Here is a 16,932-nt window from a genome sequence, read left to right as displayed (position 1 = left end):
CTGGGGCACTTCATATATAGACTGGAAGTGATGGTCACATGAAACTAGCACATGAGTGAGCAGAAGACATGTGCTGGTGAATAGAGCGGTGCTACGTACGCCATCTTAGCTGCATGCACAATTTATGTGCAGGCATTTCTAATGGCGTGGAGATGCATGTTCGGAATTGGTGTGGGCTACGGCCTCATGATCGATCACTTTGTTCTACACGGCTGAGTCTCGTCGCCCATGAACTGTACGTGGTTTCCTAACGTCGTCTATCTGAGGCCGGGTGTGTTGGCGTGAGTCATGCCATGTAATTAGGATTGTGAATATTGTGTATTGTTAAGATTATTTCTGTTGTAATTAGTTTCCTAATAGGTCTTGGAGTAAATATCATATCAGAGAATCCCAAATCTCTTATTCCTTTGTTCTTCTTGACTTGGTATCAGAGCCGAGATCCATTCGGACTCGGTTTGTTCTTTCCGCTGCGAATATAGGGTTCTTTTGATTCGGTCCTTTTTTGATTTGGTTGAATTGGTTCTTTTAGTTGATTGATTCTCTTGCCTTGGTTCTTTTTGTCGAATTGGTTCTTTTGCTTCTGCAAGTCGTGAATTAGTTCTTTTGCTTCTACAAGTTGATTTCATCCTTTGTCCATCAGTTCATCCTTTTTGTTCTTGTGTCCGTCCATATCCTTCCTGGTTCTTTGGTATTCTTTTTGTTACAATTTGTAGGGTCTGAGAAAAAAAAAATGGTGGATTTGACTCTTACCGATGGGAATACTGGAGGATCTCAGAATGGATGGGTGAACTCTGTGGCCCGTGAGGTTGTGATTGTTCAGAATGTGACAGATAATTCAAGTTTTGGTGTAAAGCTCGATGGCACCAACTCTGGTTGGAGAGGAGGCAATAATACTGGAGGACGTGGAGGACGTGGTGGTGGTCAAAGAGGCAAAGTGGCAGTCCAATTGGTGCCAGAACCTGACTTCTACGGCATTGCAGGGCAAGATCCCTCACAGGGTAATGTTTCCTTGACTAAGGAAACTCGAGGTAAAATTGGTGTTGCTTTACATGTTTCTGACTTTACTGGTAGTGATACATGGATAATTGATTCTGGTGCGTCTGACCATATGACCTATGATAAGTCCTTCTTTATGTCTATGTCATCCCCTTCTATATCCCATGTTTCTAATGCGAATGGTGCATCTTTTCCAGTCTTAGGTATTGGGTCTGTTCAGGTTACACCATCCATTGTATTGCATAATGTGCTTTATGTACCCTCATTGTCTCATCATCTTTTGTCTGTATCCCAGTTGGGGTCACAAAATACATGCTCTGTAACATTTTATCCAATGTATGTTATTTTTCAAAATATGTGCACCAAGGTGATCATGGGTAAGGGAGACCTGAGGGGGAGGCTGTTTCACTTGGATTGCATGTACGTAGAGCCAACACAAGCACCGGAACAGCCTTTGGCCCTGACATTGAATTCTGACAGATTGAGTGAGCTATGGTTGTGGCATAGGCGTTTGGGTCATCCGTCTTTCGGAGTTATGAAGAAGTCCATGCCTTCATTGTTTCTGGGAGTTAGTGAGTCTAACCTGCATTGTGAAACTTGTGCTTTGGCTAACAGTCATAGGTCTAGTTATCCTTTGAGTTTTCATTCTAGTACTATGCCTTTTGAGTTAATTCATTCAGATGTATGGGGTCCTTCTAAACATTCTACCCTTTCTGGAATGCGATATTTTGTGTTATTCATTGATGACTTTACTCGATTATCTTGGGTGGTTTTACTTAAGTCCAAAGATTCTGTTTTCTCTGCTTTTACAGCATTCCATAAGCTTGTTCGTACTCAATATGATGCTCATGTTAAGGTCTTTCGTTCCGATAATGGGGGTGAGTTTGTCAATCATTCTTTTCATGAATATTTCCAACACCATGGCATAATACATCAAACTTCATGCCCACAAACACCTGAGCAAAATGGGGTGTCTGAACGGAAAAATCGTCATCTTCTGGACATGGCTCGGTCTCTTCTACTTAGTGCTAACATGCCTAAGTATCTTTGGGGAGAGGCCGTATTGTGTGCTTCTCATCTAATCAATCGTCTTCCGTCTGTCCCTCTTCAAGGTCGTGTCCCACTTGAGGTTTTGTCTAACTATGTTTCTATTCCATCTTCTAATATTCTTCCTGCTCGTGTCTTTGGTTGTATTGCTTATGTTCATCTATATAAGAATCAGAGGTCAAAGTTGGATGCTAGAGCCCTTAAGTGTGTGTTTGTGGGGTATGGTTCTCATCAGAAAGGTTACAAATGTTATCATCCTCAATCCTAGAAGTTTTATGTCACCATGGATGTTACGTTCAGTGAAGATGCATGTTATTTTTTGCCTCCTGTGACTCCTCGTCAGGGGGAGAAGTCTTGTTATTATGAAGATTTGTTTTGTGGGCAAGATGGGAGACTGGCATCCGAGTTCTCAAGGCTGGAGTGTTTGGGAACGGAACTTGACAAAGAGGACAGCAGCCCACCGAACGGAGAAGAGAATCTGGGTAGTCAGCTACTGACCAGTCTGCCGGATCAATCTGACCAGTTGGCCGGAGAGGAAGTTCCCGATTTTGTTTCCGATGAAATTCCTGATGTCTCCAATGCCGTTTTGAACAGTTCTTCTGTCTCTCCCTCTCCTTCAGTGGTCTCACCTACTCAGTCGTCACCCGAGGTATGTTCTAATCCTTCTTTATCTAATACTCCTTCTGTGTCAGCTAGTGTTCCATCTTCTGTGTCAGATATTGTTCCCACCAAAACTCTGCCTAGTCCTTCTGTGTCAGCTAGTGTTCCTTCTTCTGTGTCAGATATTGTTCCCACCAAAACTCTGCCTAGTCGTTCCACCCGTGGTCAACCCCGAAGCACTATGAACCTACTCTAAGTGCAAAAGCTAAATACCCCGTTGCTAATTATGTGTCGACCCATAGGCTGTCTAAACCGTATGTAGCCTTTGTGAATCAATTATCTTCTGTGTCTCTCCCTAGTAAAGTGCAGGATGCAATGAGGGATGAGAAGTGGATGCAAGCAATGACAGTCGAAATGGATGCTCTTGAGAAGAATTGTACGTGGGAGCTAGTATCATTACCACGTACCCGGGAAGAAGACAGTTGGTTGTCGGTGGGTGTATACCGTGAAACACAATTCAGATGGATCGATGGACAGGTACAAGGCAAGACTAGTGGCTAAAGGCTATACTCAGAAGTATGGAGTGGATTATGATGAGACATTTGCACCAGTGGCGAAAATTAACACAATTCGGGTACTTCTTTCGTTAGCTGCTAATCTTGATTGGCCTTTACAACAGTTTGATGTTAAGAATGCATGCTTGCATGGTGATCTGCATGAAGAGGTTTATATGGATTTGCCTCCTGGATATGGTACTTCTACTGGAGAGCAGGTGGTGTGCAGATTGAAAAAATCTCTTTATGGTTTGAAGCAGTCTCCCAGAGCTTGGTTTGGCAGGTTCACCAAGTTCATGAAGAAAATTAGGTACCGACAGAGCAATTCAGATCACACCTTGTTCCTTAAACATCGATGTGGTAAAGTGACTGCCTTGATTATTTATGTTGATGACATGGTTATGACAGGTGATGACTTTGAGGAGATTCAATGGTTACAAGGTCAGTTGTCTTTAGAATTTGAGATGAAAGATTTGGGTAATTTGAAATATTTCTTGGGAATTGAAGTTGCTCGTGGGAAGGATTGTATTGTGTTGAGTCAGAGGAAATATGTTCTTGACTTGCTGGCAGAATCAGGTATGCTTGACTGTCAACCTGTTGATACTCCTATTGAGCAAAACCATCGGTTAGCAGAGTACTTGGATCAAGTACCTACGAATAAAGCAAGATACCAGAGGTTAGTTGGCCGGTTGATTTATTTATCTCACACTAGACCAGATTTAGCCTATGCAGTTAGTGTGGTGAGTCAGTTTATGCATAATCCCAGTAAGACTCATATGGATGCTGTATTTCGTATTTTGCGGTATTTAAAGTCTGCTCCAGGGAAGGGATTACTCTTTTCAAAACACAGTCACTTGGATGTTTCCGGGTACACAGACGCGGACTGGGCATGTAATATTACAGATCGCAGGTCTACTTCGGGCTACTTCACATTTGTAGGTGGTAACTTGGTTACTTGGAAGAGCAAGAAACAGAAGGTGGTGGCTCGTTCTAGTGCAGAAGCAGAGTATAGAGGGATGGCCCGAGGACTTTGTGAGATGTTGTGGTTGAGAAATTTGTTGAGGGATTTGAGATTCAAGTAGAAAAAGGCTATGCCGCTTTATTGTGATAATAAGGCTGCAATTGAAATTGCTCACAATCCTGTTCAGCATGATCGCACGAAGCATGTGGAGGTAGATCGACACTTCATTAAAGAGAAGCTGGATGGACAGATCATTATGTTTCCCTTCGTTCCTATTGAATAACAGTTGGCGGATATTCTTACAAAGGCTCTCTCGAGTAAAGCCTTCTATGACTCACTTGACAAGTTGGGCATCCGTGATCTGTATGCACCAACTTGAGGGGGAGTGTTGGCGTGAGTCATGCCATATAATTAGGATTGTGAATATTGTGTATTATTAAGATTATTTCTGTTGTAATTAGTTTCCTAATAGGTCTTGGAGTATCTTGTATAAATACTCCATTCTTGGAGAAGGTAAATATCATATCAGAAAATCTCAAATCTCTTATTCCTTTGTTATTCTTGACTGGGTGTTCATCACTTTTGGTTTGTTAATTTCTTGGTTAATTACATAGTGGTGACCTATGCCTTGTCTCTCCGGACTACATGGACGAATGCTATAGATCACTAATCCTCAATGTAATAGGAATAGGAATGAGGAATCATTCAACAAGGATAAAACCGATCCATATCCCACAAAAACAAAGGAAACCTAATGATTTGCAGTTTATAATTAAGAGGAGGAGACTTTTATAGCAATAAATGGATTTTTCTGGCTGCTTACACAATACATATTTTATGTAGCTATAGCTACCTAACATCGATGACATACACATATTGGCAGCAGGATGATGAACATGTAGATGAAGATGATCGACGTCCATGCATAAATAAGTAATACTACCCAATATCCTTGGAGAAACTAGACCTAGCCTTCTCCTTCGTTATATGATATTGTTCTAATATTCCATTAATTCCATCGTAATTCTATCACTCATCACAGTCCGTAAAGACGCCTACGCCATTAGAGCTACTAATTTGGTACGTACGTACTAAGCCACAATATTAACTTGGTACCATCAGTTTATTCAGCATGATGATATGTAACCTAGCTATAGCTAGTACGATATATGTCACGCCCCGAATTTTGAATAACCAATTCAAATCCGAAACATGAATAAACAATTAATACAAATAACGTTCTGAATTTTTTTCTCACAAACAAACACACCACTCGCCACTCAACACAAAAACTCGAAAACCTCGAGTTAATTATTACAATTCACTCTTACAAAGTAAAATTGCAAAGCTCTAAATGAGCATAACAAACCTCACAATATAATGCTGTAATTCACATAACACTACTCTAAGCAGCCCGATCACCGTCCTGGTTCTCCTGACCTGTAGGATTTCCCGCTACACAATTTGAATAGTGTACCGGGAGTTGCAACAACACAAAACCCGGTAAGCTTTTTACAGCCAGTATGAGTAAACAAGAAAGAACTGTTGATTTTAAATTACAATTCTTATAACTCAACAACACAACCAACAATCTCAACATCCACGACGCAAACGTCAAACCCATTCAATATCACCACTTTGGTCCTATCTCACAACACTATCACCACTTGGGTCCCATCCCATAACACGTTAGAGCTCTAACTGCCTCGTTACCTCTGACACCTTGGCCTAGGGTCAAGCAACGGCAAAAATACTTCGGTTAACACTATAACCGTCGCGCTTTGGACATCCCCGTCCTCAGCACCATATACTTCGGTTAATAATAAACCGTCGCGCTTTGGACATCCCCGTCCTCAGCACACAACTTCGGTTAATAATAAACCGTCGCACCTTGGACATCCCCGTCCTCAGTACACAAACACTCCGGTTATCCTTAACCGTCGAACTTCGGACACCTCATCCTCAGAACCCTACATTCTCTGACTCTATACATCCTCCAATGTAAATCATGAATATTAACAAGAACTCATCAATCATGTTCATCACATATAAATATGGTAAGTCACATGTCAATTTATAATAATTTAATCATCTCAATTTCACACTCTTCAATGTCACGCCATTCACATATAATCACGTAAATATATATATACGTAATTATCCGCTCAGGGATAATCACTAATACCAACTATAGTTCACACAAGAAAATCGTGAAATTCATTTTGTATAATTAAAATCATTTTACTTACCTATGGACCGTAATTGATCAAGTCCATATGATTTTAAAACAAATATTTATTCCATAAATATTTTCACACAATTACGACAAAATAAGGTAATTAAATTTATTCGGTTCGTAATATGAACCACGTGAGGTTTACTCACCTCTAAATTCCCGCTGCGTCTTCTTAACAGCTCAAAATACACTTTCACGAATCGTCCACCAAATCAAACTGTCGATCACCTAATCAAACATGACCTTAACTTAGCCAATAACTCAAAAACATAATCAAACGACAATCCAACGGTCGGATTGAAATTAAATGATGATCCAACGGTCGGATCCTCACGGATCGCCTTCCTAATCACTGTTTTGCATTTATACGAAGATCCAACGGTCGGATCTTCGCCCATGACCACACAAAGCCGCTGGGACAGTCATAAGATCATCATATCAAAACTACAAGTCCATCTGACGGTCCTAACTTCACATATCATGAATCAAACGATCGAAATCGATCGAAACGTAAAAATTCATAACTTAATCATATGATATCCAAAAATTGCGTATAATATATCAAAATGATCGTATTGAAATATAGAATCTGAAAATGTACAGAAACCATATTTTTGACCCCCGGAGGTGGCCGGAAAGGGCCGCCGGAGTTAGGGACAGAGCCGCCGCCGACCACCGCCAATGGTGTCGGGGCCAGGCTGCTCCGCTTCGTCTCATCATGCCTAATGATTTTCTTAACTAGCATGTAAGCTGAAGATGACCGGAAGGGATAGAAATTACCTCAAACCAGTCGGGTTGGCCGGAAAAACCCAGAAACCGGTGAGCTCCTAGTTCGACGTAAAAACTGCAACTTCAGGCCTCGATACCTTCTGGAAAGTTGTTCAGATCCTCACTCTGAGTTCACCAGTTCAAGAAACACTCAAAACAACATCCTGTAGCGCGAGATATGTCGATCGAAGCTTTGGTTTTCGATTTGATCGGGTCTGGCTTCCAGCCGCCACCACGAGTAGCGCCGCCGTGCAAGGCCACTTCTGGGAGCTTCAGGACGTTGAGGTGAGCTTGTGGATGGAGTTTGGTGAGGAGTGGTGAATGGTAACTTGAGATATCAAGCTTGAAATCAAAACGGGGGTAAACCGGCCTCGTGCTCCACCGCCGTGTACGGCCCACGAGACGGCGAAAGGCTGTTACCGGCAGCTGCGAAAGGAAGAGGCGAAGCTGTGGAACGTGGTCTGGGTCGATTCAAAGGCCTGTGGAGCGAGAACAAGCTTGGAGAAGGAATGCTCTGTTTTGGTTGCTGGTTTCGGCAGAGAGGGAGAGAGTGAGAGATTTTCTTTCTTTTCTTCTGGAGCTGGTACACCACCATCTATCAACATGTAGAGTAAAATACAACTAGTGTCGCACTACCTCTCTTAATGCTTGAAACACAAAGAGCACACCTCAATTTTTTTAAACAAAGTATTTGCCACTATACATTTGTGATAAAACCAGAAAATTCAATAACTAGTAAGTGGAAGATGAGGTTATTACAATCTACCCCCCTTAAAGGAATTTCGTCCCGAAATTCAAGTACTCAACTCCCCAAAGAGCTGTGGATACTTCACTCTCATGTCAGACTCTAACTCCCATGATGCATCGCCCTCGTCATGATGACTCCACAGCACCTTCACAAGATTAACCTCCTTCCTACGAAGCTTCTTCGTAGACCTATCTAAGATACGAACAGGTTCAACCACAAAGGTTACATCCGTGTTTACCTCAATCGTACCATGATCAATTACATGGGACTCATCTCGGACGTACTTCCTGAGCATAGACACATGAAAGACATTGTGTACACCAGACATGCTAACTGGTAAGGCAAGACGATATGCCACTTTCCCAACCCTTTCTAGAATCTCAAAGGGTCCAACATACCTTGGTGCGAGTTTTCCCTTCTTGCCAAATCTCATTACGCCTTTCATAGGTGAGACCTTCAAGAACACGTAATCACCCGTCTTGAACTCAACTGGTCTTCTCTTTAAGTCTGCATAACTCTTCTGTCTACTTTGTGCTATTTGGATCCTATCCCGAATAGTAGTGATCTTCTCTGTAGTCTCCAGAACAAGTGCAGGACCAAAGAGTCCCTTCTCCCCTACTTCTGTCCAACAGATAGGAGTTCTACATGGCCTACCATAAAGAGCCTCATACGGGGCCATGCCGATGCTGGCGTGATAACTGTTGTTGTAGGCAAACTCTATCAATGGTAGGTGATCCGCCCAACTTCCCTTAAAGTCCATCACACAAGCTCTAAGCATATCCTCCATCACCTGATTCACTCTCTCAGTTTGCCCATCTGTCTGTGGATGAAATGCGGTGCTCATAGCTAAAGCTGTGCCCAATGCCTTATGGAATCTACGCCAAAATTCTGAAGTGAAACGAGCATCCCGATCAGAAACAATTGTAACAGGCACACCATGCAGCCTTACTATCTCATTCACGTACAACTTACACAACGCATCCCCTGAGTAAGTTTTTGCCACAGGAAGGAAGTGTGCAGACTTCGTCAATCGGTCCACAATCACCCAAATTGAGTCATAACCTTGCCTGGACCTAGGCAATCCAGTCACAAAGTCCATGGAGATATCTTCCCATTTCCACACCGGAATCGGTAATGGTTGTAGCATCCCTGCAGGCCTCTGATGTTCTGCCTTCACTCGCTGACATGTAAGACACTTCGACACATGTTCCGCCACATCCCTCTTCATTCCATACCACCAAAATTGTCTTCGTAGGTCCATATACATTTTAGTACCACCTGGATGTATCGTGTATCGAGATCTATGAGCTTCCCGCATGACCTCCTCCTTGAGGTTATCAACACTTGGAACATACAATCTTCCTCGAAATCTCAACCCCCCATCTGCTCTAGTAGCCCACTCAGAAGGGCCCTCCACATCAGGATTAGCAGTCATCTCTGCAATCCTCGCCTGGGCAAACTCATCAAGTGTCTGCCCCTGAATGATCCTGGAAATCAAGGTAGACTGTAAGGTCATACTACCGAGAAAGATTTCATGTCCACCTCTTGTGGGCATAAGATCAAATTCGGATGCAGCTTCCAACATGAGCCACTCCTGTACCATAAGCGATGCCATGATTACTCGGGGCTTCCTACTCAAAGCATCTGCCACTACATTGGCCTTTCCAGGATGATACTCCAAAGTGAAATCATAGTCTTTGATGAGCTCCATCCATCTCCTCTGCCTCATGTTCAACTCCTTTTGGGAGAATAGATATTTCAGACTCTTATGATCTGAAAAGAGTTCAAACTTCTCACCATACAGATAGTGTCTCCAAATTTTCAAGGCAAACACCACTGCAGCTAGCTCTAGATCATGAGTGGGGTAATTCCGCTCATGAACCTTCAGTTGTCTAGAGCCATAAGCAACAACACAACCATTCTGCATCAACACACACCCCAAACCCTGATGAGATGCATCACTGTAGATAACTAAACCACCTCTGCTAGTAGGAATAGTCAACACTGGTGCCGTAGTCAACCGGGTTTTCAGCTCGTTGAAAGCCTTCTCACACTCATCCGTCCATACAAACTGAGTGTCCTTCCGTGTCAACTTAGTCAAAGCTGAAGCGATACTAGAAAACCCCTCAATGAAGCGCCTGTAGTAACCTGCTAATCCGAGGAAGCTACGGATCTCTGTAACAGTAGTGGGGCGACTCCAACTCATCACCGCTTCAACCTTCGAAGGGTCCACAGAAACTCCATCCTTCGAAACTACGTGACCAAGGAACTTGACTTCCTTCTGCCAAAAATCGCACTTCTCGAGTTTGGCAAACAATTTCTTTTCTCTTAATGTCTGTAGTACAATTCGCAAATGCTTCTCATGGTCACCAGACGACTTTGAATAAATCAAAATGTCGTCCACGAAAACTACTACAAACTGGTCCAAGTAGGGACTGAACGTGCGGTTCATCAAGTCCATGAATGCTGCTGGTGCATTAGTTAGACCAAAAGGCATGACAAGGAACTCATAATGTCCATACCTAGTTCTGAACGCCGTCTTTGGAATATCCTCATCCTTCACCCTTAACTGGTGATATCCAGATCTCAAATCAATCTTTGAGAACACAGTAGCCTCTCTAAGCTGATCGAACAAGTCATCAATCCTAGGTAAAGGATACCTGTTCTTGATGGTCACCTTGTTCAGCTGCCGATAATCCACACATAATCGAAGTGAATTATCCTTCTTCTTCACAAACAACACTGGTGCACCCCAAGGAGATACACTAGCCTGTATGAACCCTTGAGTCAGTAATCCATCAATCTGAACCTTCAACTCCTGAAGTTCAGCTGGAGCCATCCGATAGGGTGCTTTCGATACAGGGGCAGTACCTGGTATCACATCAATGGAGAAGTCCATTACCCTTTTTGGAGGTAACCCTGGTATCTCCTTAAACACATCAGCATATTCTGAAACTACAGGAATCCCTGTAATCTCAGAAATACTACTCCCTGACTCAATATGAGCCAAAATCCCTGCCCTCATGGCAACGTCGGACCTCAGACAACGGTAATGAAACACCGGTTGTCCAGGAATACGGAAGGATACAATCATCCTAAAGCAATCAATCAATGCATGGTTCGGGCTCAACCAATCCATACCCAAAATCACATCATATGTGTGATCCGGAATCACAATTAATGATGCAGAGAACTCTCTACCACCTATCCCAATAGGGCAATCATCACAAAACATATCCAGCTCAAGAGACACACCCAGAGGTGATGTAACACATAATGATCTAGTAAGAGGCATGACAATCAATCCCAACACATCCACTACTGAACTAGATATGAAAGAGTGGGAGGCTCCCGTATCAAACAATACTCTAGCAAGATAGTTATAAACAGATAAAGTACCTTCCACCCCAGTGCCTCTCTGACCGATTGCAAAGACTCTAGCTGGTACTGGAGGTAAGAGCCTTTGCTGATTACCCTGTCCTCCAACACGGGGTCGAGTACAGTCCTTGGCAAGGTGTCCAGTCTGTCCGCAACGAAAGCATCCCTTAGCCCTGGGTTTAGTGCAAGCCCTAGAGAGATGACCCAACTCATCGCAGTTATAACATCTCACAGGCGCTGCAGCTGCAACTTGTCTGACAGGTACGGCCCGAATAGGAGGAAGAGGAGCTGCTGCTACTCTAGCTGGGGCCTGATGGTGGAACTGAGTCTTTTGTCTCTTCCAGTATCCACCCCTAAAGTCTCTGGATCCACTGTTACCTGCCACTGCCTTTCCCTTTCCCTGAAAATCCCTCTCAGCTGTTTCCTTCTCCTTATGAATCAAGTTCTGTTGCTCAATGATCAGAGCCTTTGCTAGAATTTCCTTCATGACCTTCAGTTCCAAAATGGCCACATCACGCTCAATGGAAGCATTCAACCCCCGCTGAAACTTCTTGGCCAAATCCTCAGCATCCATTGATTTCACAAACCTATATAGCCTAGAGAACTCTGCCTCATACTCTGTCACCGTCATCTTCCCTTGTGTTAGTGAGAGGAACTCCCGTTCCAATTTTTCTCTCACTGAAGCTGGAAAGTACTTCTCTCGGAATAGTCTCACAAAACCATCCCAAGTCAAGGTGGTCACATCAATGGTCTTTTGCATACAATTCCACCACACCCTAGCCTCACCCTTTAGCATGAAAGTGGCTAACTTCCTCTTTTCGATCTCATTACAGTCCATCATCTCGAAATAATTCTCCATATCCTCGACCCATTGATCAGCCACCATGTAATCCATGCTTCCATGAAACTTGGCTGCTCCCAGATGATTAATGTCTCTAGCCAATCTCAACAGACGACCAGGGTCAGCCATTTCACCCATGGGCGGAGTAGGTTGTACACCGATAGAAGACTCTACATCATCATCATAAAGCTCCTCTATGGGACGGAACCTGTCCCTATCACCAGTTCTACCTTCTCTTACACCCCCACCACGACGTCTAGGCCCACCCCTCGGAATTTCCATTACCTAGGAAGCATAGTATGTTTGGTTAATACATGTATAACACTCAACATAGTATAAGTCAATACTAGTCCATATTAACCAAGTCGATACTACAAGAAAAGTATTCACGTTCCTAAGACTACTTAGCGGCCTAAACGACTCCTAACACTCACACATACCCAATGACTTAGCCAATACCGAAGAGCACACGATGGGGATCCGCTGCAGACGGGCCATCACTCGGAAAGTATTGACACATCACCAAATATGCACCTTACGCTCTGATACCAAACTGTCACGCCCCGAATTTTGAATAACCAATTCAAATCCGAAACATGAATAAACAATTAATACAAATAACGTTCTGAATTTTTTTCTCACAAACAAACACACCACTCGCCACTCAACACAAAAACTCGAAAACCTCGAGTTAATTATTACAATTCACTCTTACAAAGTAAAATTGCAAAGCTCTAAATGAGCATAACAAACCTCACAATATAATGCTGTAATTCACATAACACTACTCTAAGCAGCCCGATCACCGTCCTGGTTCTCCTGACCTGTAGGATTTCCCGCTACACAATTTGAATAGTGTACCGGGAGTTGCAACAACACAAAACCCGGTAAGCTTTTTACAGCCAGTATGAGTAAACAAGAAAGAACTGTTGATTTTAAATTACAATTCTTATAACTCAACAACACAACCAACAATCTCAACATCCACGACGCAAACGTCAAACCCATTCAATATCACCACTTTGGTCCTATCTCACAACACTATCACCACTTGGGTCCCATCCCATAACACGTTAGAGCTCTAACTGCCTCGTTACCTCTGACACCTTGGCCTAGGGTCAAGCAACGGCAAAAATACTTCGGTTAACACTATAACCGTCGCGCTTTGGACATCCCCGTCCTCAGCACCATATACTTCGGTTAATAATAAACCGTCGCGCTTTGGACATCCCCGTCCTCAGCACACAACTTCGGTTAATAATAAACCGTCGCACCTTGGACATCCCCGTCCTCAGTACACAAACACTCCGGTTATCCTTAACCGTCGAACTTCGGACACCTCATCCTCAGAACCCTACATTCTCTGACTCTATACATCCTCCAATGTAAATCATGAATATTAACAAGAACTCATCAATCATGTTCATCACATATAAATATGGTAAGTCACATGTCAATTTATAATAATTTAATCATCTCAATTTCACACTCTTCAATGTCACGCCATTCACATATAATCACGTAAATATATATATACGTAATTATCCGCTCAGGGATAATCACTAATACCAACTATAGTTCACACAAGAAAATCGTGAAATTCATTTTGTATAATTAAAATCATTTTACTTACCTATGGACCGTAATTGATCAAGTCCATATGATTTTAAAACAAATATTTATTCCATAAATATTTTCACACAATTACGACAAAATAAGGTAATTAAATTTATTCGGTTCGTAATATGAACCACGTGAGGTTTACTCACCTCTAAATTCCCGCTGCGTCTTCTTAACAGCTCAAAATACACTTTCACGAATCGTCCACCAAATCAAACTGTCGATCACCTAATCAAACATGACCTTAACTTAGCCAATAACTCAAAAACATAATCAAACGACAATCCAACGGTCGGATTGAAATTAAATGATGATCCAACGGTCGGATCCTCACGGATCGCCTTCCTAATCACTGTTTTGCATTTATACGAAGATCCAACGGTCGGATCTTCGCCCATGACCACACAAAGCCGCTGGGACAGTCATAAGATCATCATATCAAAACTACAAGTCCATCTGACGGTCCTAACTTCACATATCATGAATCAAACGATCGAAATCGATCGAAACGTAAAAATTCATAACTTAATCATATGATATCCAAAAATTGCGTATAATATATCAAAATGATCGTATTGAAATATAGAATCTGAAAATGTACAGAAACCATATTTTTGACCCCCGGAGGTGGCCGGAAAGGGCCGCCGGAGTTAGGGACAGAGCCGCCGCCGACCACCGCCAATGGTGTCGGGGCCAGGCTGCTCCGCTTCGTCTCATCATGCCTAATGATTTTCTTAACTAGCATGTAAGCTGAAGATGACCGGAAGGGATAGAAATTACCTCAAACCAGTCGGGTTGGCCGGAAAAACCCAGAAACCGGTGAGCTCCTAGTTCGACGTAAAAACTGCAACTTCAGGCCTCGATACCTTCTGGAAAGTTGTTCAGATCCTCACTCTGAGTTCACCAGTTCAAGAAACACTCAAAACAACATCCTGTAGCGCGAGATATGTCGATCGAAGCTTTGGTTTTCGATTTGATCGGGTCTGGCTTCCAGCCGCCACCACGAGTAGCGCCGCCGTGCAAGGCCACTTCTGGGAGCTTCAGGACGTTGAGGTGAGCTTGTGGATGGAGTTTGGTGAGGAGTGGTGAATGGTAACTTGAGATATCAAGCTTGAAATCAAAACGGGGGTAAACCGGCCTCGTGCTCCACCGCCGTGTACGGCCCACGAGACGGCGAAAGGCTGTTACCGGCAGCTGCGAAAGGAAGAGGCGAAGCTGTGGAACGTGGTCTGGGTCGATTCAAAGGCCTGTGGAGCGAGAACAAGCTTGGAGAAGGAATGCTCTGTTTTGGTTGCTGGTTTCGGCAGAGAGGGAGAGAGTGAGAGATTTTCTTTCTTTTCTTCTGGAGCTGGTACACCACCATCTATCAACATGTAGAGTAAAATACAACTAGTGTCGCACTACCTCTCTTAATGCTTGAAACACAAAGAGCACACCTCAATTTTTTTAAACAAAGTATTTGCCACTATACATTTGTGATAAAACCAGAAAATTCAATAACTAGTAAGTGGAAGATGAGGTTATTACAATATATGTGACTTATGGATAATGGATATCAATGTGATACTAAGCTACTGATTTTTTTATTTTTATTTTTTTTTATTAAAGGGAGCAGACGTCCATATATTATAAAGAGAGAATGTCAATACAATAGGGACGAGGGGTTAAACGAGACCCCTTTAAATAAAAAGCAAAGCAACCTACATACAAAAATTAGCAACGTACACTGAATGAAACTTAGTGAAGAAAACGAAAATGAGGTAAGCCAAGTTGACCCTGATAACAAAGTTCCACAAGAAAATGGAGGATTGAACTGATTAACAAGTAGCAAAGTAGTATTAGTCAAGCTGCTTATGCAGCAGGAGCGAAATCGTAACCTCCATCATCGTCGTCATCGTCGTCCCCTTCAGTGACCATAGCTGGGGAAAAACGATCATAATATTCATTACGATCATCCTTGCCATAACATCCAATATCCACATGCTTAATGTTGCACCACAAAGCAACATTAGTGTTGGAAATACAACACATTAATTTTATAACTTGGTGAGTAGGAGAACTAGAAGTGATCGAAGAGCAAATTAAGAGTTGGATTTATTGGGTTTTCTTAACTTGGAGTAGAAGAAAAAGGGGACCAGTACTATGAATGGGGGATGAGTAATGTCCCTATATATAGAGAGGGAATATGGGAGAAGATCGATGGAAATGTGTTGCAACTTGTTGAGCTTCATTAGGGCACAAGATATCCGCGTGCGGAGTGTGAGCAATGCGTGAAGGCTGTGCATAAACCATCGTCCCTGGAACGTGGGTGCTATATGGTCCAACCACCTCAGACATCCAAGTGACAGGTCAGCATGCCACGTAGGTAACAAACTGTACGTTCATGTTTGCGAGCATCTATCTCGATCAATTTGCTGATAAAAAGTGAATCTGGAAAAGATTCTGCTAGATCTCAGTCAAATGGCCCTTTGGGTTCACGAGGGACGAGGGAGTCATAATTCCTACCTGTATATATTCATCCTATTCATCCATTTCCAATATATATAACAGAGAGATAATATGGCAACGTGGTGGTATTTTCCATTACATAAATTCGACACACTGAAATTTTGAAAGGGAAAGATGGGTGCTTTTTGATAAGGTCACCTAGGGTTTCTAGAATGACAAATGAGCTCATTTTAATGACACTGTGCGGCGTATATATCGTCCCTATATGAGACTTTGACCATGTATATATATGTATCAATCAGAAAAAGAAAAAGAAGAAACGATTGGCATAGAAAGATCGATAGATAGCAATGACTAGAGGACCAAGTGTGAATACTTTCTCAGAATCCGATTATAGTATCTCCTTAATTTCGAGCTGTATTTTGGTGATTGAGGTGTTTTATCGGTGGTCATGCGTACGTGTGAAATTTTAATTGGTATTATCATTGACCTAATCAAGTTTAATTAATATCCGTACACATGGTTGTTCAATGATGGAGTCATGTACGTATAAAGGTATTTTTTTTTTCTTTATAAAAAGAGGATCAAAGGTATGTTGAAACTGGGAAGAAACTTATGACTCTCCACGTCACCCTTCTTTGATTGAGATTAGATATATATATATATATATATAGTCTGGCTACGGTGCAGACGTCCGTACCGTCCGCACGGTACGGATTTTCCGTTTTCCCCCAC

The 16,932-nt window shown here is 42.5% G+C and overlaps 1 protein-coding gene across 1 annotated transcript; it reads right to left on the bottom strand.

Annotated features, from left to right (window-relative positions):
- Positions 1-5,330: 5,330 nt before the first annotated feature.
- On the bottom strand, positions 5,331-14,534 carry LOC133710903 (uncharacterized). Its single transcript, XM_062137044.1, has 3 exons — positions 13,899-14,534; positions 11,310-12,968; positions 5,331-5,613 (listed from the first exon to the last, which is right to left on the bottom strand). Exons 2-3 carry the CDS (start codon positions 12,409-12,411, stop codon positions 5,564-5,566), a joined length of 1,152 nt encoding a protein of 383 aa, XP_061993028.1. The 5' UTR covers positions 12,412-12,968; positions 13,899-14,534; the 3' UTR covers positions 5,331-5,563.
- Between the last annotated feature and the right edge of the window lie 2,398 nt (positions 14,535-16,932).

Source organism: Rosa rugosa, chromosome 1 (assembly GCF_958449725.1).
Source record: "Rosa rugosa chromosome 1, drRosRugo1.1, whole genome shotgun sequence".
Lineage (NCBI taxonomy): Eukaryota > Viridiplantae > Streptophyta > Magnoliopsida > Rosales > Rosaceae > Rosa > Rosa rugosa.
Note: the sequence above shows the minus strand (reverse complement) of the source record. Positions and strands in the feature narration are given on the sequence as shown.

What these genes read in the sequence shown, in the direction of transcription:
- LOC133710903 (XM_062137044.1), bottom strand. Translation starts at nt 12,411, where the DNA reads ATGGAAATTCCGAGGGGTGGGCCTAGACGTCGTGGTGGGGGTGTAAGA. An exon ending in GAGAGGCACTGGGGTGGAAG is followed by an intron (nt 5,614 to 11,309) that starts GTACTTTATCTG and finishes CAAATTGTGTAG; the next exon opens with CGGGAAATCCTACAGGTCAG.